The sequence below is a fragment of the Mobula hypostoma genome, chromosome 5, assembly GCF_963921235.1.
Source record: "Mobula hypostoma chromosome 5, sMobHyp1.1, whole genome shotgun sequence".
Classification (NCBI taxonomy): Eukaryota; Metazoa; Chordata; class Chondrichthyes; order Myliobatiformes; family Myliobatidae; genus Mobula; species Mobula hypostoma.
Genome location: NC_086101.1, coordinates 196,302,020 through 196,327,828, shown reverse-complemented (window position 1 = coordinate 196,327,828; position 25,809 = coordinate 196,302,020). Strand labels below are relative to the sequence as shown.

The 25,809-nt window shown below is 46.2% G+C and overlaps 1 protein-coding gene across 1 annotated transcript in view; it reads left to right on the top strand.

Moving 5' to 3' along the window:
* The window catches only part of spef2 (sperm flagellar 2), a 224,545-nt gene extending 204,442 nt beyond the window's left edge, over positions 1–20,103 (top strand). The window contains exons 38-42 of the mRNA XM_063049753.1: positions 3,114–3,206; positions 4,805–4,975; positions 9,828–9,995; positions 12,144–12,266; positions 18,924–20,103. Coding sequence (XP_062905823.1) covers positions 3,114–3,206; positions 4,805–4,975; positions 9,828–9,995; positions 12,144–12,266; positions 18,924–19,055 — 687 coding nt within the window. The 3' untranslated portion in view covers positions 19,056–20,103. The remainder of the gene's footprint in view (positions 1–3,113; positions 3,207–4,804; positions 4,976–9,827; positions 9,996–12,143; positions 12,267–18,923) is intronic.
* The last annotated feature ends 5,706 nt before the right edge of the window (positions 20,104–25,809 follow it).

Below are 25,809 nucleotides of genomic sequence, written 5' to 3'. Positions count from 1 at the left end.
GAATCAGAAATAACATCTCCACCTTGCTGATAATCAACACTAGGGCACCTCAAGGATATGTTTAACCCACTGTTGTACTCTCTCTACACTGTTGACTGTGTGGCTAGGCATAGCTCAAATGCCATCTATAACTTTGCTGATGGTACAACTACTGCTGGCAGAATTTCGAATGGTGATAAAAAGATGTATAGGAACAAGATAAATCAGCTGGTAGAGTGGTGTCATAACAACTTTGCGCTTTATTAATCCCGGGGGAAATTGGTTTTCGTTACAGTTTGCACCATAAATAATTAAATAGTAATAAAACCATAAATAGTTAAATAGTAATATGTAAATTATGCCAGGAAATAAATCCAGGACCAGCCTATTGGCTCAGGGTGTCTGACCCTCCAAGGGAGGAGTTGTAAAGTTTGATGGCCACAGGCAGGAATGACTTCCTATGACGCTCTGTGTTGCATCTCGGTGGAATGAGTCTCTGGCTGAATGTACTCCTGTGCCCACCCAGTCCATTATGTAGTGGATGGGAGACATTGTCCAAGATGGCATGCAACTTAGACAGCATCCTCTTTTCAGACACCACCGCCAGAGAGTCCAGTTCCATCCCCACAACATCACTGGCCTTACGAATGAGTTTGTTGATTCTGTTGGTGTCTGCTACGCTCAGCCTGCTGCCCCAGCACACAACAGCAAACGTGATCGCACTGGCCACCACAGACTCATAGAACATCCTCAGCATTGTCCGGCAGATGTTAAAGGACCTCAGTCTCCTCAGGAAATAGAGACGGCTCTGACCCTTCTTGTAGACAGCCTCAGTGTTCTTTGACCAGTCCAGTTTATTGTCAATTCGTATCCCCAGGTATTTGTAATCCTCCACCATGTCCACACTGACCCCCTGGATGGAAACAGGGGTTAGTAAGACCAAAGAATTGATTGTGGACTTCTGAAAGGGTAAAATGAGGACACGCACACCAGTACTCATCGAGAGATCAGAAGTAGAAAGGGTGAGCAGTTTCAAGTTCGTGGATGTGAACATCTCTGAAGATGTATCCTGGGCCCAACATATCGATTCAGTTACAAAACAGGCACGACAGTAGTCACATTTCATTCAGAGTTTGAGGAGATTTGGTTTGTCACCAAAGAGATTCACAAACTTCTACAGATTTGCTGTGGAGAGCATTCTAACCGGCTGCAGCACCATAAGGGCACAGCACAAAATCAAAATAAGCTGCATAAAGTTACGAACTCAGCTCTTTCATGGGGCACTAACCTCCCCAGCATCCAAGACATCTTAAAGGAGCAATGCCTCAAAAAGGGGGCATCCATCAGTAAGGACCCCCATGACACAGGACATGTCCTCTTCTTATTACTGCCATCAGGAAGGAGGTACAGGAGCCTGAAGGCACACAATCAACAACTGAGAAACAGCTTCTTTCCTTCTACTGTCCGATTTCTGAATGGAGATTGAACCCATGAATACAACCCACTGCTTTTTTCCCTCTCTTAAGCACTATTTAACTTGTATATAGTAATTTATTTTTTTCATTATGTATTGCAATGCCCTTCTGCCAAATAACAACAAATTTCACAACGTGTGCCGGTGATATTAAAGCGGATTCTGAAAGCAGTCTATTCTGATGCATCACAGCTCGATGAGGCCACTGCTGGGCCCAAAACTGGAGAAACTGCGGGAAGTTGTGAATGTAGCTCAGTCTGACACACAGATCAGCCTCCCTGCCAAGGGCTCTGTCTACACTGTCTCAGTAAAGCAGCCAGCAGAATTAACCATCCCTCCCACCCCGGACATTTTCTCCTCCCCCCCCTTCAGACACAAAAGTTTGAAAAAATGTACCACCAGGCTCAAGGACAGCTTCCACCACACTGTTATAATGCCTAGTACGATAAAATGATTGTTGATCTCACAGTTTACCCTGTTGTGACCTTGCACCTTATTCACTGCCTGCACTGCACTTTCTCTGTAATCTTTCTTTTTCCTTTGCACCACCATGATGTACTTGTGCGTGGAATGATGTGTATGAGCGACAAATGTTTTTCACTGTATCACTGAACATGTGACAATAATTAACTCATTACCAGTTACCCAGCCCTGGGACATTAACATCTCTCAGACACAAACCTGGGCACCATCATCCTGGAGGCCCTTTCCCCTCGACCCCAGAACTGGACTTCATCCTAAGGCTCACTGCCTTCCCTTCCTTTCCAGTCCTGAAGAAAGAAGGGTCTCAGTCTAAAATGTTGACTGTGTACTCTTTTCCATAGATGCTGCCTGACCTGCTGAGTTCCTCCAGCATTTTGTGTGTGTGGCTTCCTAACCCTCATAGGTCCAACCTTGGATCCAGAACAGAACGATCGTTGTCCAGCCTTGATTTGTAAGCCCCTCTGCAACCATCCAGCACCATCACGTCTTTCCTGCACATCCCTGTTAACTCCCCTCAGCTGGCTAATAGAGGCAAGTCTCCTATGTGTGACCGTAATTACCTGCCACCCTGAAGACCCCTAATCCTGGTCAGCTGCCCCAGGGATCAGTGGGTGTGAGGTCCCTGTTCGCTGTCTGAACATTTACTGTGTATTTTCTTGTCTCGTTTTCTCTCCCCAAAAGCACCAGCTCTCTCTTCCCCAGAGTGAGTGCCTTTTGCTCCTGTTGTGACTATATAATATTTCATTTAGAGCTGGCCTTCCTGAAGAATGACCTCAGAATCTCTTCCCCAGCCGCTGCCTGGCCTGCCGAGTACTTCCTGCACTTTCTCTTTTTATTCCACGTTTGCACCAGCAGCAGGTTTTAGCATCTTTGAGCAGTACAGCACAGGTACAGGTCCTTTGGCCCAGCTGATCCATGCAGTCTATGGTGCCCACCCAGCAGGTCCCAATTTCCCTCCAAGCCCACTCCTCCCCTAATATTACAGTACTACCTCAACCACTATTGAGTTTCAATAAGTCAGAGTATCTCTCCTGTGTGGTGCACCTCTCTCTCCCCATACACCTCCCACTGCCCATCTCTCTGTCCGTCTCTGTCTCCCTCACTCTGTGTGTGTGTGTGTGTGTGTGTCCTCCTCTGTCCCCTCTCTCCGTTCACTCTCTCTGTTTGGTGTCCACAGGTGGAGCTGTGGTTCACAGGTCATGCTGATCAACAAGACCCTGAGGATCCATTGGAGCCAATTCCCTTCAACAGACTTGCACAGTTGAAGGAGGTACTGAGCTCCCTCTCTATCCATCATCAGCTCTCCTTCCCCACATGACACCTAGTTCTACCACCACCAACCCCCCCCCCCACCCACCATTCCAGGGAAACTGAGAGAAAACTTGGGTAAAGAGTTGGCTGTAACTTATCACATCAGAACAGAGAGTTTTGTAGAGCTGATGTCTCAGGCACCCACATCCCTGAGCGCTCTTGGGCCCCTGACACCTGAGGTCCCTGGCTGATGTTCCCTAGGGTAAATGATCTGAGAGAAACCTACAAAATCCCCACACACTGGATCCAGGCAGATCACGTGGTCAGGTGAGAAGCTGGGCTCGTAGTAACAAAATATGGGACTGAGGTGAAGAGAGCAAAGAGCCCTGGCTTGCTTATGACGTAGACGGCTCGAATGCCACATCCATAGCCAACCCCGACCAGCAGAGGGCCACAATCAATGAGTGGGAGAAGAATATACAAGACATGGTTAGTAAGTTTGCAGATGGCACTAAAATACTGTATATGGGGTCACATGGATCTCAATCAGCTGGGGAAGTGGGCCAAGGAATGGCAAATGGAGTTTAGTTAAGCTGAGTGTGAGGTGTTACACTTTGGGAAGACAACTGAGGCAGGACATTTAGTGAACAGCAGGTCCCTGGGGAGTGTTGTTGAACAGAGACACTTTGAACTACATGTTCATGGTTCCCTGACAGTGGATTCATAAGTAGACAGGGTGCTGAAGAAGGCTTTCGGCGAAGGGTCTCGGCCCAAAACGTCGTCTGTACCTCTTCCTATAGATGCTGCCTGGCAAAGGGTCTCGGCCCAAAACGTCGTCTGTACCTCTTCCTATTGATGCTGCCTGGCCTGCGTTCACCAGCAACTTTGATGTGTGTTGCTTTTGGCATGCTGGCCTTCATCTGTCAGGGCATTGAATTCAGAAATCGTGATGTTATGTGTCAGTTGTACAAGACATTGAGGAGGCCACACTTGGCATTTTTGTGTTCAGTTCTGATCACAAAAACGCCATGAAGCTTGTACGATTCAGAGGAGATTTACAAAGATGTTGCCAGGACTCGCTAGACTAATTTATAGAGAGAGATGTTGGGAGTGTACGAGAATGAGGAGTGATCTGACAGAGGTGTATAAAATCATAAGGGGCAGAGATGAGGTGAATGTGCACGGTCTTTTTCCCTGGGTTGGGGAATCAAGATCTATCGGTGTAGTTTCAGGGTGAGAGGAGAGATCTAATAGGAACCAGAGGAGCAAATTTTTACCAGAGGCTGGCCAGTACATGGAGTGAGTCTCCAGAAGAAGTGTTTGAAGCAGGTATATTAATAATTAAAAGGTAATTCTCAAAAGGGATTTTTCTGAAAGTAGAAAACGGGCTAGTTTAGTGGGAATTATGGTGAGCCGAAGGGCTTGTTTCTGTGCTATGTTGCATCTCCAGAACCCACCACACTGACCAGTCACATGCTCTCAGCCCAGGACCTCTGTGTGCCCACCCTGATCCTGTCTCCTAACGCCAAGGGGCTCCCGCACTCTCCCACACACCATTCATGCTGTGATCTCTGCATCTCCTGGCTTTCCCCATTCTCAAAACTCCCTCTTTCCCAGGTTTTCTTTGGCCTGTTTGTGGAGGACGGCCCCTCCGAGCCCCGACTGGACTACAACAACACCCTGCTGTATTTTAGCCGGCACCAGGACCCAGCCCAGGGCCTGCACCGGGCTCTCAGCATCACCGTGGGCAGTGCACTCCCCTGGGCTCCCCTCTCCAGCCCTCAGAAGGTGAGGGGTGTGGGGGTGGGGTACCGTGGGAGGTGGGAAGGGAGTTTGTAGAGTGAGGGGAGGGCAGTGTGTGGGATGTGAAGAAGCAGTGACACGAGAGGTTATGGGAGAGCAAGAGTGACTGGTGGGGATAGGGGAGGCATTGTGGGGCATGAGGGATGGGGAGGGTTTCTGGAGCAGGGGGTTGTGGGGATGAAGGGGAGGGTGGTGTGAGAGAGGGCTTGCAGGTCGGAGAGGGATTGTGGGATGATGGGGTGAGAGAAGGGAGTGCAGGTTGGGGAGGGGGTGATAGAAGGGTTGAGTATGGGGTGGAGAGGATAGGGGAGGGGACCATAGAACACTACAACACAGAAAACAGGCCATTTGGCCCTTCTAGTCTGTGCCGAAACATTATTCCGCTAGTCCCATTGACCTACATCCAGTCCATAACCCTCCAGACCTCTCCCATCCATGCACCTATCCAGTTTATTCTTAAAACTTAAGAGTGAGCCTGCATTTACCCCGTCAGATGGCAGCTCGTTCCACACTCCCACCACTCTCTGAGTGAAGTTCCCCCTAAACCTTTCCCCTTTCACCCTAAAGCCATGTCCTCTCGTATTTATCTCTCCTAATCTAAGTGGTAAGAGCCTACTCGCATTTACTCTGTCTATACCCCTCATAATTTTGTAAACCTCTGTCAAATCTCCCCTCATTCTTCTCCGCTCCAAGGAATAAAGTCCTAACCTGTTCAATCTTTCCCTGTAACTCAACTCCTGAAGACCCGGCAACATCCTAGTAAACCTTCTCTGCACTCCTTCAATCTTACGATATCCTTCCCATAGTTAGGTGACCAGAAATGTACACAGCACTCCAAATTTGGCTTTACCAATGTCTGATACAACCTCCCCATAACATCCCAACTCCTATACTCAATACTTTGATTTATGAATGCCAGGATGCCAAAAGTCTTCTTTACAACCCTGTCTACATGTGATGCCACTTTCAGGGAATTATGTATCTGAACTCCCAGATCTCTTTGCTCCTCCACACTCCTCAGTGCCCTACCATTTACTGTGTATGTCCTACCTTGATTTGTCCTTCCAAAATGCAACACCTCACACTTGTCTGCATTAAATTCCACCTGCCAATTTCTGGCCCATTTTTCCAGTTGGCTCAGATCTCTCTGCAAGCTTTGAAAGCCTTCCTCGCTGTCCACAACACCTCCAGTCTTAGTGTCATCAGCAAACTTGCTGATCCAATTTACCACATTATCATCCAGATCATTGATATAGACAACAAACAACAATGATCCCAGCACAGATCCCTGAGGCACACCGCTAGTCACAGGCCTCCAGTCTGATAAGCAATCATCCACTACCACTCTCTGTCTCTCCCACACAGCCAATTTCGAATCCAGTTTACAACCTCTCCATGGATACCTAGTGTCTGAATCTTCTGAGCTAATCTCCCATGTGGGACCTTGTCAAAGGCCTTACTAAAGTCCATGTGGACAACATCCACAGTCTTTCCTTCATCTACATTCTTGGTAACCTCCTCGAAAAACTCTACAAGATCCGTTAAACACGATCTACCACGCACAAAGCCATGCTGACTACCCTTAATCAGCCCTTGGCTGTCCAAATACTTGTATATCCGATCTCTCAGAACACCTTCCAATAATTTACCTACTACTGATGTCAGGCTCACCGGCCTGTAATTACCTGGTTTACTTTTGGAGCTTTTTTAAACAACGGAACAACATGAGCTACCCTCCAATCCTCCGGCACCATACCCGTGGCTAAGGACATTTTAAATATTTCTGCCAGGGCCCCTGCAATTTCTGCAGTAGTCTGTCTCAAGGTCTGAGGAAATATCATGTCAGGCCCGGGGGATTTATCTACCTTTATTCGCTGTAAGGCAGCAAGCACCTCCTCCTCTTTAATCTCTATATGTTCCATGACACTACTGCTTGTTTCCCTTCCTTCCATATACACTATGCCAGTTTCCTGAGTAAATACTGATGCAAAAAAAATTGTTTAAGATCTCCTCCATCTCGTGAGACTGCACACATAGACAACCACTCTGATCTTCTAGGGGACCAATTTTGTCCCTTACTATCCTTTTACTCTTAATATACTTGTAGAAACCCTTCGGGTTTACCTACACATTATCTGCCAAAGCAACCTCATGTCTTCTTTTTGCCTTCTTGATTTTCTTACATTTTCTATACTCTTCAAGAACCTCATTTGTTCCTTGTTGCCTAATACCTGCTATACACGTCTCTTTTTTTCTTAACCAGATCACCAATATTCCTTGAAAACCAAGGTTCCCTACACCTGTTAACTTTGCCTTTAATCCTGGCAGGAACATGCAAACTCTGCACTCTAAAAATTTTGCCTTTGAATGTTGATGCACCATCAATAACTCCAAAAGACTGGAAGTAGAGTAAATACTGAAAGGCTTTTACTAGCAGTAAAATGTGACCTCCAGCATGCTGAGTGTCTGCCCCTGGACTGAGGGAGGAGCAATGGCACAATCGCCTTTATTCAGGGGTCTGTGGGAGGAGCCACAGGGGCAGTCAGCAGAGGGGCGTGTCCAGACAGCTAACCCAGTTACAACATATATATATATATAGTTTACCACAAATGCCTTCCACATACTGAACACATCCTTGCCAGAAAACAACTTATCCCAATCCACTTTTCCTAGATCCTTTCTCATTTCCACAAAATTGGCCTTTCTCCAATTTAGAACCTCAGCTCGAGGACCAGACCTATCCTTATCCACAATTAACTTGAAACTAATGACATTATGGTCACTGGACCCAAAATGTTCGCCTACACATACTTCTGTCACCTGACCTGTCTGGCTCCCTAACAGGAAATCAAGTATTGCATCCTCTCTCGTTGGTACATCTATATATTGATTTAGAAAACTTTCCTGAACACATTTGACAAACTCCACGCCATCTAACCCTTTCACTGTCTGGGAGTCCCAGTCAATATGTGGAAAGTTAAAATCCCCTACTTATTAAAACTTACTGTTTCTTACATCGGTCTGCTATCTCTCTACAGATTTGCTCCTCTAATTCTCTCTGACAATTGGGCGGTCTATAATACAACCCTATTAGTGCAGTCACACCTTTTCCGTTCCTCAGCTCCACCCATATGGCCTCTGTAGACAAGCCCTCCAGGCTGTCCTGTCTACGCACAGCTGTGATATTCTCCCTGACTAGTAATGCCACCCCTCCCCCTCTGTCACGTCTGAATCAACGGAACCCCTGAACATTAAGCTGCCAGTTCTGCCCCTCCTGCAACCAAGTCTCACTAATAGCAATAATGTTGTAATCCCATGTGTCAATCCATGCCCTCAGCTCATCTGCCTTACCTACAATACTCCTTGCATTGAAATAGGTGCACCTGAGAACATTTCTATCACGTATAAACCTTTGATTTCTGTCTATACATGCAGTCCTCGCATGACCTTTATCCTCCTCCACCTCACTATCTGCTCTAACACTCTGGTTCCCCTCCCCCTGCAAATCTAGTTTAAACCCCCTGGAGCAGCACTAGCAAACCTACCTGCAAGGATGTTAGTCCCCCTCCAGTTCAGGTGCAAACCATCCTTTTGGAACAGGTCCCACCTTCCCTGGAACAAAGCCCAATTGTCCAGAAACATGAAGCCCTCCCTCCTGCACCATCTCCTTAGCCACGTATTTAGCTGCATTATCTTCCAATTTCTAGCCTCACTAGCACGTGGCACGGGTAGCAATGCTGAGATTGCAACCCTGGAGGTCCTGTCCTTCAACTTTGCACCTAACTCCCTAAACTCTCTTTGCAGGACCTCCTCCTCCTTCCTATCCATGTCATTGGTCCCTACATGGACCATGACATCTGGCTGCTCACCCTCCCTCCTGAGAATACCGAGAATTTGACCTGAGATATCGCGGACCTTGGCACCAGGGAGGCAACAGACCATCCGGGATTCTCGATCTCTCCCACAGAACCTTTTATCTGTCCCCCTAACTATCGAATCCCCTATCACTACTGCTCTCCTCTTTTCCCCCTTTCCTTTCTGAGCTGAGGGTCCAGTCTCGGTGCCAAAGACGCAACCACTACAACTTATCCTGGTAGGTCGTCCCCACCAACAGTATCCAAAACAGTATACTTATTGTTGATGGGAACGGCCACAGGGGTGCTCTGCTCATTCTGTCTATTCCCCTTCCCTCTCCTGACAGTCACCCAGCTACCTGCCTCCTGACTTTTAGGGGTGACTATCTCCCTGAAACTCCTGTCTGTTTCTGCCTCTGCCTGATGAATGATCCAAAGTTCATCCAGCTCCAGCTCCAGTTCCCTAACTCGGTTTGTCAGGAGCTGCAGCTGGATGCACCTTTTACAGGTGTAGTCATCAGGGACATTTGTGCTGTCCCTGACTTCCCACATACTGCAAACGGAGCACTCGACTGCCCTAACTGCTGACTCCATTACCAACTCCTAAGTTAATTAAATTAATTAAAGGAACTTACCCGCCCTTACCTCACTGGGAGCAGGCTCGTCCTCAGCATCTGCTCGCCGAAGCCTCTCGAACCAAAGCCTCAAAGCTCCACTCCTACCCTGAGCCACTCACACACTGGCCGCTCCTCTTCAGTTACCCCTCCTTTTATTTTCCCTGTCAATTACTCACTCCCTCTAATCAACACTCTGTTTAACCCTTTGGTTGCCCTCCACGCTCCTTTTTAAAGCACACTCATCTGAGCAACTTCCCAGCACTCAGTGCTCTCCCGAGCCTCTCGCTCCTCCTCCTGCAACCCTTCCTCAATCACACTGTGTGCGTGACGGAGTGGTGACTCCCTCGGTCTGCCTTTGTGTTGCAGTCAGAACAGTACGTTCCTCAGCACGTCCCGGGTGGGCCCCCAGCACCAGGACCGGTGGAGAAGGTGCCTCTGTCAGCTCTATTCCAAATCATGACGCACGGAGTGGCTGGGATTGGAGAAACCCATCGGCAGTGGAGCCTGGAGGCAGGCCGGCACCGGCAATGCCAGGTTTGACATCAGCAATCACCCAGGGAGGGTGTTCGTTCGCACAGCGTGGCTGTACCTTCTATCACTGGAACAGTGAGGTTGAGAGCTGGACTAGTAGAGGTTTATTATGGTAGAAGAAGCACAGATTGGATATTCAGTCAGAGACTTTTCCCCAAAGTTGAAATGTCTAACACCAGAGGACAGATATTTAAGGTGGGGGGGGGGGCAAGTTCAAATGAGATGTGTGGGGCAGGGTTTTCTTACACAGAGTGTGGTGCCTGGAATACGCAACCAGGAGTGGTGGTGGGTCAGACATATTAGAGGTATTTAAGATATATGAAAATGCAAGGAATAGAGGGAGGTGGACTACGTGCAGGCAAATAGGATTCAGATAGGACAGGCTTTGTGCTTAGCACAGACCTCATGTTCCTGTGCTGTACTATTCTGCGTCTGGTGACACACAGAAGCTGAGCACACTGGGTGAAGAGAAGATTTAAGACAGCTTACCAGGCGGTTGGATTGTCTGGTGGAGCTGTGAGACTGTGGTGTGTGGTTTGGAGAGAGCTGTACCTGCAGAGGGTGCTGCAGGTCCGGGACTCCCTGCTGGCAATGCAGAAGCCCTTCTCAGTACGACAGCACTGCCATGTGTATCTGAAGAGCTGTTATCTGCTGAACTGATGTAGGCCTAGAAGGTCAGCTCTTCCCCTCCACAGACGGTGCCTGCCCGGCTCAGTTCCTCCAGCATTTTGTGTTGATGAAGGTAGAGCGGTGAATGTTGTCTGTGTGGATTTGAATAAGATGTTTGATAAGGCTGCTCATAAAAGGCTCATCTAGAAGATTAAGATGCATAGGATCCATGGTTAATTGGCTGTTAGAATTCAGAATTGCCTTGCCCATAGAAGAAAAGATGATCTTGGTCAAAGGGACTTAGTGGAGTTCTGCAGAGATTGGAACTGGGACCTCTGCTGTTAGTGATGTATATAAATGAATTGGATGAAAGTATGGATGGTTAGTAAGTTTTCAGATGACAACGATTGGTGGAGTTGTGGATACTGCAGTGGGATATCGATCATTTGCAGATATGGGCAGAGAAATGGCAGATGGAATTTAACTTGGCCAAATGTGAGGTGTTATTCCTTGGTACTGTATGTCAAATGCAAGGAGACAGTACACTGTTAATGGCAAGACCTTTCACGGTGTTGATGTGCAGAGAGATCTTGGCTCCAAGTTCATAACTCCATGAAAGTGGCACTGCAAGTTGATAGGACAGTCAAGAAAGCATATGGCATGCCTGCCTTTATTACTCGAGGCATTAAGCTCAATGGTCAGGAAGTTATGCTACAGCTTGTAAAACTGCAGTCACGCCCCATCTGGGGTACTGCAGTTACTTCTGCTCATCCCATTATACAGAAGATGTGAAGGCATTGCGGGAAGTGCTGAAGATGTTTACGAGAACATTGCCTGGATTAAAGAGTCTGTACTATGGCAAAGGTTGGGCTGCTTGTGTTGTTTCCCCAGGACTGAAATGTGGAATAGCAGAGGGCACGTATTTAAAGTGAGAGGGGTAAGTTCAGAGCAGATGGAAGATGTGGTAGGGAAGTGTTACATTGATTTTAGAGTAGGTTAGATGATAGACACAACATTGTGGGCTGAGGGGCCTGTACTGTGCTGTAATGTTCTGTGCTACATGAAGCAAGTTTTTTATAACACAATGAGTGGTGCCAGGGATGGTAACGGTACGACGGCGGCTCAAAGACAGCAACATGAACGTGCAGGGAATTTGGGGGGGCGGGGGTAGAACATTCTGGAGGCAAAAGGGATTGGTTTAATTAGTTTGGCCGAGCATGGTGAACAGAAAGTTGCTGTGCTACAGAGCCAGGGTCCAAAGGAAGGCTCACATAGTAACTGTGGTACAGTGTCTGAGAACACAGCACGCCAGGCAGAGGGAGACCAGCCTACCGTAGCTCAGTGCTTTCTCGTTTCTCAGATAAAGTATTTGAGCTAAAGCATTGACTTTGTCTGTGTCTCCACAGTGGCTGCCCATCCTGCTGAGTCCTATTTTTGCTGTGCACCGTCAGCTGCAGTGTGTGTCGGAGGAAGTGGGTTACGTGCGAGGTTGGGCAGACATCATGATGTACAAAGTGCTCACTATCTTTCCTGCTTTTGCAGCTTTTCACCCAAGTTTACAAGGAGCTGGGATCAAAGGAGCTTGAACCAGTTCCATTCGATGTTTTGCTGAAACATCCTGTCATTATGGACCTCATCACCAAAACAACACGATTCAGCCAGTCTGTGAGTGTTGTTTTGCCAATCCGCCGCTGTGTACCCCTCTCTCACACACACAGACACTCCATCCCCTCCTCTCCCTAGCCTCTCACATTCTCGCTTTGAACAGACTGACAGTAATACAGTCTTAAGCAATTTCTTTTCTCTCCATCACTGTGTCTGCTTTTTCCTATTGTAATCCTGTTCCACCAGCCCCCCTCACCGCTTCCATTGTCCCCTGTCCTCCACGGCAGGTCCTTGGTAGCGGGAGTGGAAAGGTCACCCCATCGTCACCGGCGGGAACGGAGAGTTTCCCATCACCGGTGGGAGCGGAGAGTTTCCCGTCCTCACCGGTGGGAGCGGAGAGTTTCCCGTCGTCACCAGTGGGAGCGGAGAGTTTCCCTTGTTGTCACTAGTGGGAGAGGAGAGTTTCCCATTGTCACTGCTCTCTGGGGAGATGTTTCTTTTGGATACTCTGTTGGGTTTGTTGTTGGCGAAGTCTCTGACACTGATAGCCCCTGGTTGTACTGTTCCCCACCAGTGGGACCTTCTCTATATCTGTACTATTCACCCCTTGTGAAAAGAGGACTAGTATGTTCCACCATTGCTTGTAGATCTACAACAAAGCCTGTCTGGCCCATTGAATCAATGCTGGCTTCTCGAAGAGCAATCCTATGAGCCGCATTGCTCACTCTTTCCCTGAACCCTCATACTTACACTTGCCACTCCCCTGAAAGCAACATGCCCCACGTCACAGTGAAACAGTTTCTCTCACAACTCTGCTGTGTTCTCCACCATCTCTTCCCTGGTCTTCCCCTATCTCCACTACCTCCTCTAGTTAGGCCAATCAGGATCTCGTCTACCTCCCAACAAATCCTTTCTCAAACCGGTGCTTCTGAGGAACAGAAAACAGTAAAGTATAGTTCAGGCCTTTCAGCCCGTGTTTTGTGCTGGCCTTTTAACCTGCTCCAAGATCAATATCACCCTTTCCTCCCACATAGCCCTCTGTTTTTCTATCATCCAAAGTTCAAAGTAAATTTATTATCAAAGTACATATATGTCATCATGTACAACCCTGAGATTCAATTTCTTGTGGATATACTACACAAATGTATAGAATAATAACTATAACAGAATCAAAGACCGCCCAACTACAATGCAGAAGATTACAAACTGTGCAAATGCAAAATGAAGAAATAATAATATAAGTAATTCAAAGTTCAAATAAGTGATAAATATCGAGAACGTGATATGAAGAGTCCTTGAAAGTGAATCTGTGGTTTGTGGGAACATTTCAATGATGGTATGATGTGAAGTGGAGTGAGGTTATCCCCTGTTGTTTAAGATTCTGATGACTGAGGGGTAATAACTGTTCCTGAACCTGGTGGTGAGAGCCCTCAGGCTCCTGTACCTCCTTCTAGATGGCAGTAGCAAGGAGAGAACATGTCCTGTGTATTGGGGCCCCCGATGATGGATGCTTCTTCCCTAGACAGGAGTTCATGTACATATGCTCAATGGTTGGGAGGGCTTTATTCATGATTGATGGTAAACCACAGCCTCTGTAGAATTTTTCTTTCCATACCAGGCTACGATGCAGCCAGTCAATCTACTCTCCACTGCGCATCTATTGAAGTTTGCCGTGTGCCTATCTGAGAGTCTCTTAAATGCCCCAAATGTATTTGCCACCCCGGCTCCATATTTCACACACACTCCACTCTCTATGTAACATTAAAAAAATTACCTCTGACATCCCACCCTCCTGTGATTTTCCTCCATTGAATTGAAAATTCTCCCCCCGTTAGCCATTTCCACCCTGGGAAAATTCTCTGCCTGTCCACTAACTCACCGCTTCTCCAGTCCATACCAGAGCTGGAGCTCCTCATCCCTGGAACTGCCCCTGCACCCTGTTCCTTGCGTCCTTGAAGTGTGGTGACCAGTTATGGCTGAGGGCTTTCTGCAGCTTCCATGTAACCGTTGTGTTGTACACTCAACAAACCTGCACACAGTACACGTGTACAACAGGATCCTCTGCACCACACTCCCTTCCAAAATTAGCCACATGTCCTGTATTCCTGCTCAGTGGGTCAACGTCATAGAATCACAGAGCCTCACGGTACACGTGTACAACAGGATCCTCTGCGTCACATAGAATCACAGAGCGTCACGGTAACATAGAAACATAGAAAACAGGTGCAGGAGTAGGCCATTCGGCCCTTCGAGCCTGCACCGCCATTTATTATGATCATGGCTGATCATCCAACTCAGAACCCTGCACCAGCCTTCCCTCCATACCCCCTGACCCCCGTAGCCACAATAGCCATATCTAACTCCCTCTTAAATATAGCCGATGAACTGGCCTCAACTGTTTCCTGTGGCAGAGAATTCCACAGATTCACCACTCTCTGTGTGAAGAAGTTTTTCCTAATCTCGGTCCTAAAAGGCTTCCCCCTTATCCTCAAACTGTGACCCCTCCTTCTGGACTTCCCCAACATCGGGAACAATCTTCCTGCATGTAGCCTGTCCATTCCCTTTAGGATTTTATACGTTTCAATCAGATCCCCCCTCAATCTTCTAAATTCCAATGAGTACAAGCCCAGTTCATCCAGTCTTTCTTCATATGAAAGTCCTGCCCTCCCAGGAATCAATCTGGTGAACCTTCTTTGTACTCCCTCTATGGCAAGGATGTCTTTCCTCAGATTAGGGGACCAAAACTGCACACAATACACCAGGTGTGGTCTCACCAAGGCCTTGTACAACTGCAGTAGTACGTCCCTGCTCCTGTACTCGAATCCTCTCGCTATAAATGCCAGCATACCATTCGCCTTTTTCACCGCCTGCTGTACCTGCATGCCCACTTTCAATGACTGGTGTATAATGACACCCAGGTCTCGTTGCACCACCCCTTTTCCTAATCAGCCACCATTCAGATAGTAATCTGTTTTCCTATTTTTGCCACCAAAGTGGATAACTTCACATTTATCCACATTAAATTGCATCTGCCATGAATTTGCCCACTCACCCAACCTATCCAAGTCACCCTGCATCCTCTTAGCATCCTCCTCACAGCTAACACTGCCGCCCAGCTTCATGTCATCCGCACACTTGGAGATGCTGCATTTAATTCCCTCATCCAAGTCATTAATATATATTGTAAACAACTGGGGTCCCAGCGCTGAGCTTTGCGGTACCCCACTAGTCACTGCCTGCCATTCTGAAAAGGTCCCATTTATTCCCACTCTTTGCTTCCTGTCTGCTAACCAATTCTCTATCCACATCAATACCTTACCCCCAATACCGTGTGCTTTAAGTTTGCACACTAATCTCCTGTGTGGGACCTTGTCAAAAGCCTTTTGAAAATCCAAATATACCACATCCACTGGTTCTCCCCTATCCACTCTACTAGTTACATCCTCAAAAAATTCTGAGAGATTCGTCAGACATGATTTTCCTTTCACAAATCCATGATGACTTTGTCCGATGATTTCACCGCTTTCCAAATGTGCTGTTATCACATCCTTGATAACTGACTCCAGCAGTTTCCCCACCACCGACGTTAGACTAACCGGTCTATAATTCCCCGGTTTCTCTCTCCCTCATTTTTTAAAAAGTGGGGTTACATTAGCCACCCTCCAATCCTCAGGAACTAGTCCAGAATCTAACGAGTTTTGAAAAATTATCACTAATGCATCCACTATTTCTTGGGCTACTTCCTTAAGCACTCTGGGACGCAGACCATCTGGCCCTGGGGATTTATCTGCCTTTAATCCCTTCAATTTACCCAACACCACTTCCCTACTAACATGTATTTCGCTCTGTTCCTCCATCTCACTGGACCCTCTGTCCTCTACTATTTCTGGAAGATTATTTATGTCCTCCTTAGTGAAGACAGAACCAAAGTAATTATTCAATTGGTCTGCCGTGTCCTTGCTCCCCATAATCAATTCACCTGTTTCTGTCTGTAGGGGACCTACATTTGTCTTTACCAGTCTTTTCCTTTTTACATATCTATAAAAGCTTTTACAGTCAGTTTTTATGTTCCCTGCCAGTTTTCTCTCATAATCTTTTTTCCCTCATAATCTTTTTTCCCTTTCCTAATTAAGCCCTTTGTCCTCCTCTGCTGAACTCTGAATTTCTCCCAGTCCTCAGATGAGCCACTTTTTCTGGCTAATTTGTACGCTTCTTCTTTGGAATTGATACTATCCCTAATTTCCCTTGTCAGCCACGGGTGCACTACCTTCCTTGATTTATTCTTTTGCCAAACTGGGATGAACAATTGTTGTAGTTCATCCATGCAATCCTTAAATGCTTGCCATTGCATATCCACCGTCAATCCTTTAAGTGTCATTTGCCAGTCTATCTTAGCTAATTCACATCTCATACCTTCAAAGTTACCCCTCTTTAAGTTCAGAACCTTTGTTTCTGAATTAACTATGTCACTCTCCATCTTAATGAAGAATTCCACCATATTATGGTCCACTCTTACCCAAGGGGCCTCTCATGACAAGATTGCTAATTAACCCTCCCTCATTGCTCAAAACCCAGTCTAGAATAGCCTGCTCTCCAGTTGGTTCCTCGACATGTTGGTTCAAAAAACCATCCCGCATACATTCCAAGAAATCCTCTTCCTCAGCACCTTTACCAATTTGGTTCACCCAATCTACATGTAGATTGAAGTCACCCATTATAACTGCTGTTCCTTTATTGCACACATTTCTAATTTCCTCTTTAATACCATCTCCGACCTCACTACTACTGTTAGGTGGCCTGTACACAACTCCCACCAGCGTTATCTGCCCCTTAGTGTTATGCAGCTCTACCCATGTCGATTCCACATCCTCTTGGCAAATGTTCTTCCTTTCTATTGCGTTAATCTCATCTTTAACCAGCAACGCCACCCCACCTCCTTTTCTTTCATGTCTATCCCTCCTGAATATTGAATATCCCTGAACGTTGAGCTCCCATCCTTGGTCACCCTGGAGCCATGTCTCTGTGATCCCAACTATATCATAATCATTAATAACAATCTGCACTTTCAATTCATCCACCTTGTTACAAATGCTCCTTGCATTGACACACAAAGCCTTCAGGCACTCTTTTACAACTCTCTTAGCCCTTATACAATTATGTTGAAAAGTGGCCCTTTTTGATGCTTGCCCTGGTACACGTGTACAACAGGATCCTCTGCGTCACATAGAATCACAGAGCGTCATGGTACACGTGTACAACAGGATCCTCTGCACCACAGTGCAGAAAGAGATCCTTTGCCCCATCTGCCTACATCCAAACTACATCCTTGCTTACCTCTCTCACACGTCTTGGCCAAATGCTCTCTGCCACCTGTCTGCCCACTCCACAGTTCATCTGTTGTCTTTTACACTCCTGTTGGTTGTTACACTCGCGACTGGGAGAATGACCTTAGCATTGGGACGAAGAATTTCTTACTCTTGTATTCCATCATCTCTGTGTGCTCCCCCCTCTGCCCCTCCACCTCTCTTTTCAGCATCCCCATTGCCTTATCCGTGTCCTCATAACCTAACGACTCCCCTCCGCTCTGTCTCTGCAAGCTCTCACACTCACACACCCGTCCACAACTACGGCCATGGTAGTGTTCAGAGTTCAATTCCGGTGTCCTCTGTAAGCATGTTTGTACATTCCTTCCCATGTGCTCAGGGGTTTCCCCCGGGTGCTCCAGTTTCCTCCCACAGTCCAGAGTCTAGTGGGTTAATCAGTCCTGTGATTAGGCTAGGGGTAAATTGGAGAGTTGCTGTTGCTGAGGCTGGAAGGGGCTGTTCCACACTTGTATTTCTAAATAAAATACATCCTGACACCCACTGCATTCCCTCCAGATCACTCCCTCCATTCCTGGCACTCCGAAAAATCCTTGTCACTCTCTTACTCCTAACCTCTGCATCACTCCCCTACCAATCACTTGCTCTAGTCCTGCCTCCCCCCTTGAACCCCATCCAGGGGGTCAGTGTGGACATGCTGGAGGATTACAAATACCTGGGGATACGAATTGACAATAAACTAGACTGGTCTAAGAACACTGAGGCTGTCTACAAGAAGGGTCAGAGCCGTCTCTATTTCCTGAGGAGACTGAGGTCCTTTAACATCTGCCAGATGATGCTGAGGATGTTCTACGACTCTGTGGTGGCCAGTGCTATCATGTTTGCTGTTGTGTGCTGGGGCAGCAGGCTGAGGGTAGCAGACACCAACAGAATCAACAAACTTATTCGTAAGGCCAGTGATGTTGTGGGGATGAAACTGGACTCTCTGACGGTGGTGTCTGAAAAGAGAATGCTGTCTAAGTTGCATGCCATCTTGGTCAATGTCGCCCATCAGCTACATAATGTACTGGTTGGGCACAGGAGTACATTCAGCCAGAGGCTCATCTCACTGAGATGCAGCAGAGAGCGTCACAGGAAGTTATTCCTGCCTGTGGCCATCAAACTTTACAACTCTTCCCTTGGAGGGTCAGACACCCTGAGCCGATAGGCTGGTCCTGGACTTATTTCATAATTTACTGGCATAATTTACATATTACTATTTAACTATTTATGGTTTTATTACTATTTAATTATTTATGGTGCAACTGTAATGAAAACCGATTTCCCCCGGGATCAATAATGTATGACTATGACTATCACTCTCTACCCTCACTGACCATGTCTGTTTGCTGTACAGGATGTCCATGCCGTGATACAGAGGCAATTCCTGGACGGTGAGGCTGTTGCCAGCAGCTCTCCTGAACCTTCGAGCAGCCCAGCTGATGAGCCAGGCCAGGCCCAGAGCCGGTTGAAAATGTCCAGGCTGTGAAGCTCGCACACTAATAAATTCACAGATACATTGCTGTCTCATTCCTCGGTTGTAGCTCTTGACTGATACAGGGATACAAGATAATGAATTTCTGACATTTGTGGTGTAGTCAGGTGGGCCTCTAGATGTTGAGTTTGCCCAGTGACTGCTTTTATCCGCCGGCCCCTTTCCCTCACGATGAGCCAAGGACTCTGGACTCCCTGAGACTTGCTCCAAGTGCTTTATAACAGAGGGCCCTGGAGTCCCAATCACAGGCTCCAACAGCCACTTCCCACTGAACCCCACTTAGTACTGGATCATTCAGCCTCTAGAGACTGCCCCACCATTCCACCAGCCTTGTTTCAACTCACAAACAAGGGATTCTGCAGATGTTAAAATTCTGGGGCAAAACATGCGAAAAGATGGAGGACCTCAGCAGGCCAGGCAGCATCTATGGAGGGGAATAAATAGTCAATGTTTAATGCCAAGACTCTACTTCAGACGGGTCCCTTCAACTCCATGGATGCTGCCTGACGATGAGCCTTTGTTCTGTGTTGCTTGTAGAGACTCAACAAGGGGAGATCTCCACTTGCCCCACCTGCCCCCGATCACACCACTCCCCTCAGCCTCCAACTGCACCGATAAGCAGACTCTGATTGTCTGAGACAGATCAGCTGTGTGGCCTGCAGGGGCAGCTCCCCCCGCACTTGTGAGTGATACCTACCCCACTGGGTGCAGAAACACAGAGACAAGGGAACTGGATTGTTGAGGATGCTGCCATTAGAGACGGTCCAGACGAGATTCACAGCACTGATTCTGGAAATGAAAGGGTTAACATATGAGGAGTGTTTTGATGACTCCGGGCCTGTACTTGCTGGAGATTAGAATAATGCGGGGGGTGGGGGGAGATCTCATTGTAACCTATTGAATATTGGAAGGCCTAAATGCATGTGTATATGTATAATTATGTGGTTTTGTCAGTTTTTTCAGTCTTGGTTTGTCCTGTTTTTGTGATATCACACCGGAGGAAATATTGTATCATTTCTTAATGCATGCATTACTAAATGACAATAAAAGGGGACTACGTGTCATAATCTAAATAGAGTGGACATGGAGAGGATGTTTCCTATAGTGGGAGGGTCTCGGGACCACAGGCCACAGCATCAGAACAGAGGAATGTCTATTTAGAACAGAGAAGAGGAGAAACGTCTTCAGCCAGAGGGTGGTGAATCTATGGAATTCGTTGCCACAGATGGCTGTGCCGGCCAAGTTATTGAGTATATTTAAAACAAAGGTTGATAGGTTCTTGATTAGTCAGAGTGTCAAAGGTTATGTGGAGAAGCTGGAGAACGGAGTTGAGAGGGATAATAGATCAGCCATGGAGTAGGCTCATTGGAGTGAATGGCCTCATTCTGTTCCTGTGTCATGTGGTCTGGAGATGTCACATAGCCCCACTGGTTGATGTGACCGGTGTGATCCCATACCTCACAGACTGCCATCCCAGGGACCACTGCCTCCCTGTTTGGCAGCACTTGCCACCGAAGGCCTGTATACCCGCACACCCGCACTGAACCTTGTACTTCTCAGGATTTGCTCATTGTTGCTGCCTCTCCTGAAGTTGTCCACAAGCAGTCCCCGCATTCACCAGACCCTTACCATTAGCACCCACCACCATCAATAAACTTGTCTTTCCTCCCCACCCTGAGGACAGAATGATGCCACCGGGTCTTTGGGAAAGGTAACTGTGTTCAACAATGTTCTTCAAGTTCTTCAAAAATATAAATGACATTGAAAGAGTACAGACAAAATTTACAAGGATGTTGCCAGGACTTGAGGACCTGGGTTACAGAGAAAGGTTGAATAGATTAGAAATTTATTCCCTGGAGAATTGAAGAATGAGGGGAGATTTAATAAAGATATACGAAATTATGGAAGGGATAGACAGGATATATGCAAGCAGGTTTTTCCACAAGACATTGGACCAGAATTAGGCCTTTTGACCCACAGAGTCTGCTCCACTGTTTGATCATGGTCGATCCATTTCCGTCTCAAAACCATTCTCCTCGTAACCTTTCACATCCTGACTTATCAAGAATCCATCGACTTCTGCCTTAGGTACACTCAATAACCTCCACAGTGCCTCCACAGCCACTTGTGGCAACAAACTCCACATAATCAACACCATCTGGCTAAAGAAATTCCTCCTCATCTGCATTCTAAATGGACATCCCTCTATTCCCTGGTTGTGCTGTCTGGTCCTAGACTTCCCCACTATAGGAAACATCTTCTCCACATCCACTCTATCTTAGCCTTTCAACATTCAATGGGATTCTTCTGAATTCCAGCACGTACATGCCCAGAACCACCAAACGCTCCTCATATGACAAGACTTTCAATCCCAGATTCATTTTTATGAACCTCTTTTGAACCCTTTCCAATGTCAGGACATCTTTTCTTAGATAAGGAGCCCAAAACTGCTCACAATACTACAAGTGAGGCCTCGATAGTGCCTTATATAAGGCCTCATTGTTACATCCTCAGAATCAGGTTTATTAATCACCGGCATGTGTCGTGTACTTAGCAGCAGCAGTTCAATGCGATACATAATATAGGAGAAGAAAAATAAAATGATAATAATAATAAGTAAATCAATTACAGTATACATATATGAATAGATTTAAAATCATGCAAAAAAAACAGAAATAATATATATTAAAAAGGGGAGGTAGTGTCCAAAGATTCAATGTCCATTTAGGAATCGGATGGCAGAGGGGAAGAAGCTGTTCCTGAATTGCTGAGTGTGTGCCTTCAGGCTTCTGTACCTCCTACCTGATGGTAACAGTGAGAAAAGGGCATGCCCTGGGTGCTGGAGGTCCTTAAAAAAAAGGATCAGCCATGATTGAAAGGCGGAGCAGACTCCACGGGCCAGATGGCCTAATTCTGCTCCTATACCTTATGGTCTTAATAATGGACGCTGCCTTTCTGAGACACTGCTCCTTGAAGATGTCCTGGGTATTTTGTAGGCTAGTACCCAAGATGGAGCTGACTAAATTTTCAACCTTCTGCAGCTTCTTTTGGTCCTGTGCAGTAACACCCCTCCCCCCCCCCACCACCACCACCATACCAGAGAGTGATGCAGCCTGTCAGAATGCTCCTCACGTTACGTCTGTTACCATCAGGTAGGAGGTACAGAAGCCTGAAGGCACACACTCAGAGATTCAGGAACAGGTTCATCCCCTCTGCCATCCGATTTCTAAATGAACATTGAATCTTTGGACACTACCTCACTTTTTTTAAATATATGCTATTTCTGTTTTTGCACATTTTTAAAATCTATTCAATATACGTAATTGAGGAAAAGAGGAGTAAAAAATTCACGGTACTGCTTAACTGAGTTGCTGTAGGTCAGGGAGAATATGGGTAAAGGGAAACAGTTCCCCTTGAGGAAACAGATGCCTCTGTGAACCTGCTTTGGACGTTAATGCTTAAAGGTACTGCACAAACGGGCAACCAGCAGTCTGTTTTGAAGGATGTTTACATGGCACATAAAAAGACACCGATGGCAGGATAATAAGTGCTTGCCCAAAGTACTGTCATTAACTGTAAGACATGTAGAAAAACACTATGACAACACTGAAGCATGTCAAGACAAAGTACAAAGTTGTTTACAAAAGTGTTTAGTATTTGTTATCTTGCAAATAAGCTATTTGATTTCATGTGTTCTTAGTTATCTTTCCTGAGATGTAAATTTGGTTAGACTTTTTCCTCTGCACAGTTGAAGTTATTGTTACAGTTGTGTCTTGGTTTGGGAAAAAAAGAATTCCACTTGAGAACACCAAGTAAACTCTGGGGCAGATTTTGAAAAAAATATATATACATAATTGATTTACTTGTTTATTTATTATTTTTTTTCCTCCCCTAGATTATGTAGTGCATTGAACTGCTGCTGCTAAGTTAACAAATTTCACGTCCCATGCCAGTGATAATAAACCTGATTCTGATCTGTACAAGTCCTTCTGCAGCCTCAATGCTACCTGCTCCTCCACCTGTCTTTGTATCATGCACAACCTTGGTCACAAAGCCATCAATTCTGTGGTTCATCCAAATCATTGACATATAAAACAAATTGGTCCCAACACCAACCCCTGTGGAACACAACTCGTCACCAGCTGCCAATCTGAAAAGGCTCCTTTTATTTTCACTCTTTGCCTCCTGTCAATCAGCCAATGCTCTATCCATGTTAGTATCTTTCCCGTAATACCATGGATTCTTATCTTGCTAAGCAATCTCATGTGTAGCACCATGTCAAAGGTCTTTTGAAAATCCAAGTACACCACAGCTACCAATTCTCCTTTGTCTATCCCACTTGCTATTTTCTCAAAAAAAATTCAGCATATTTGGAAGGTAAGATTTCTCATGGTGACTTTGGCCCATTTTATCATGTGTCTCCAAGTACTCTGAAACATCATCCTTAACAATCGACTCCAACATCTCCCCAACCACTGAGGTTAGTCTAACTGATCTCTAATTTCCTGTCTTCTGCATTCCTCCCTTTTTAAAGAGCGGAGTGGCATTTGCAAGTTTCCAGTCCTTAGGAACCATGCCAGAATCTAGTGACTCTTGAAAGGTCATTACTAATGCCTGCACAATCTCTTCAGCTACCCCTTTCAGGACATTAGGGTATAGTACATCTGGCTTGGATGACTTAGACAGTGAAGACTGATGCAAAATACTCATTCAGTTTGTCTGACATTTCCTTCTCCCTCATGACTACCTTTCCATGTCATTGTCCAGAAGTATGATATCTACTCTTCTCCTCTTTATATATCTGAAAAATCTGTTAGTTATCCTCTTTACTTTCATATTTAATCTTTTTGCTCATTATGGCTATTTTTGTTACCTTCTGTTGGTTTTTAAAAGTTCCTGATCCTCTGACTTCCCACTGTCTTTGTTGTTTTTATATGCCCTCTCTTTTGCTTTAATGTTGGATTTATGATGTATCTATCGTGCACCTTCCAAATTGCTCCCAGAAACTCCATCCATTACTACTCTGCTGTCATCACTGCTAATGTCCCCTTCCAATCAACTTTGGCCAGCTCCTCTTTCATGCCTCTGTAATTCCATGTACTTCACTGTAATACTGATACATCTGACTTTATCTTCTCCTTCTCAAAGTACAGGATGAATTCTATCATATTATGATCACTGTCTCCTAAGCGTTCCTTTACCTTAAGCTCCCTAATCAAATCTGGTTCATCACACAACACCCAATCCAGAATAGCTGATCCCCGAATGGACTAAACCACAAGCTGCTCTAAAAGGCCATTTTATAGCCATTCCACAAATTCTGTCTCTCGGAATCCAAAATCAGCACCAACCTGATTTTCCCAATCTACCTGCATATTGAAATTGCCCATGACAATCGCAACATTGCCTTTCTGACATGCATTTTCTATCTCTCATTGTAATTTCTAGCCCACCTCCTGGCTACTTTTCAGAGGCTATATATAACTCTCATCAGGGTCTTTTTATCCTTGCAGTTCTTTAACTATACCCACAATGGTTCTACACCTTCCAATCCTATGTCACCTCTTTCTAAGGATTTGATTTCATTTTTTACCAACAGAGCCATTCCCCCTTGCTACCTACCTGCCTGTCTTTTTGATGCAATGTGTATCCTTGGATGTTAAGCTCACAACTATAATCTTCTTTCAGCCACAGCTCAGTGATACCCACAATGTCATACCTGCCAACCTCTAACTGTGCTACAAGATCATCTACCTTATTTCGTATACTGCGTGCATTCAATATAACATCTGTGGTCTTGTATTCATCACCCCCTTTGATTTTGACCCCCAGTTACACTGCAGCTCATTCCACTGACTGCAACTTTGCCCTGTCATCTGCCTGTCCTTCCCGACAGTCTCTGCTTGTATACCAACTGCCCCATCCTCAGCCCTATCACTCTGGTTCCCATCCCCTTGCCAGATTAGTTTAAACCCTCTCCAAACCTGACCACAAGAATATCAGTGCCTCTTGGGTTCAGCTGTAACCTGTCCCTTTTGTACAGATCGTACCTTCCCCAGAAGATCCAGAAAACTGAAACCCTGACCCCTGCGCCAGTTCCTCAGCCATGCGTTCATCTGCCAAATCATTCTCGTCTCACCCTCACTGGCGGGTGGCACAAGCAGATTACTATCCTGGAGATCCTGCTTTTCAACTTTCTACCTAATTCCCTAAATTCTCCCTTCAGGACCTGCCTCCTCAATTTTCCTCCCTATGTCATATGTCTATGTACCAAGACTTCTGGCTGCCCACCCTCCTCCTTTAGAGTGCTATGGACCCAATCCAAGATGCCTTTCCCCTGATAAGTGTCGCCCACCCGCCCCTGCAACATTATCCAAAGCGATATACTTATTATCGAGGGGAACAGCCACAGGGTACTCTCCACTGCCTGCCTATTCCCTTTCCCTATCCTGACAGTAACCCAGGTACCTGCCTCCTGCAATTTAAGGGTGACTACCTTGCTTTAGCTCCTAGTTATCACCTCCTCATACTCCCATATTGTCACGGTCCCGATCCCGATTATTAATTCCCTATCTTGCTCCTAATTTCTTTTGATTGTGCCACGGTTCCGACCATTAATTTCCGCATTTGCTTCCAATTCTCTCTGATGATGACACACTTGGTTTCCATCAAGACCTGCAGCATAAGAACCCCGGCGTTACAACCATAAGTCACCAGATCATTGGTTTTGCCTGTGTGGTAATTAACG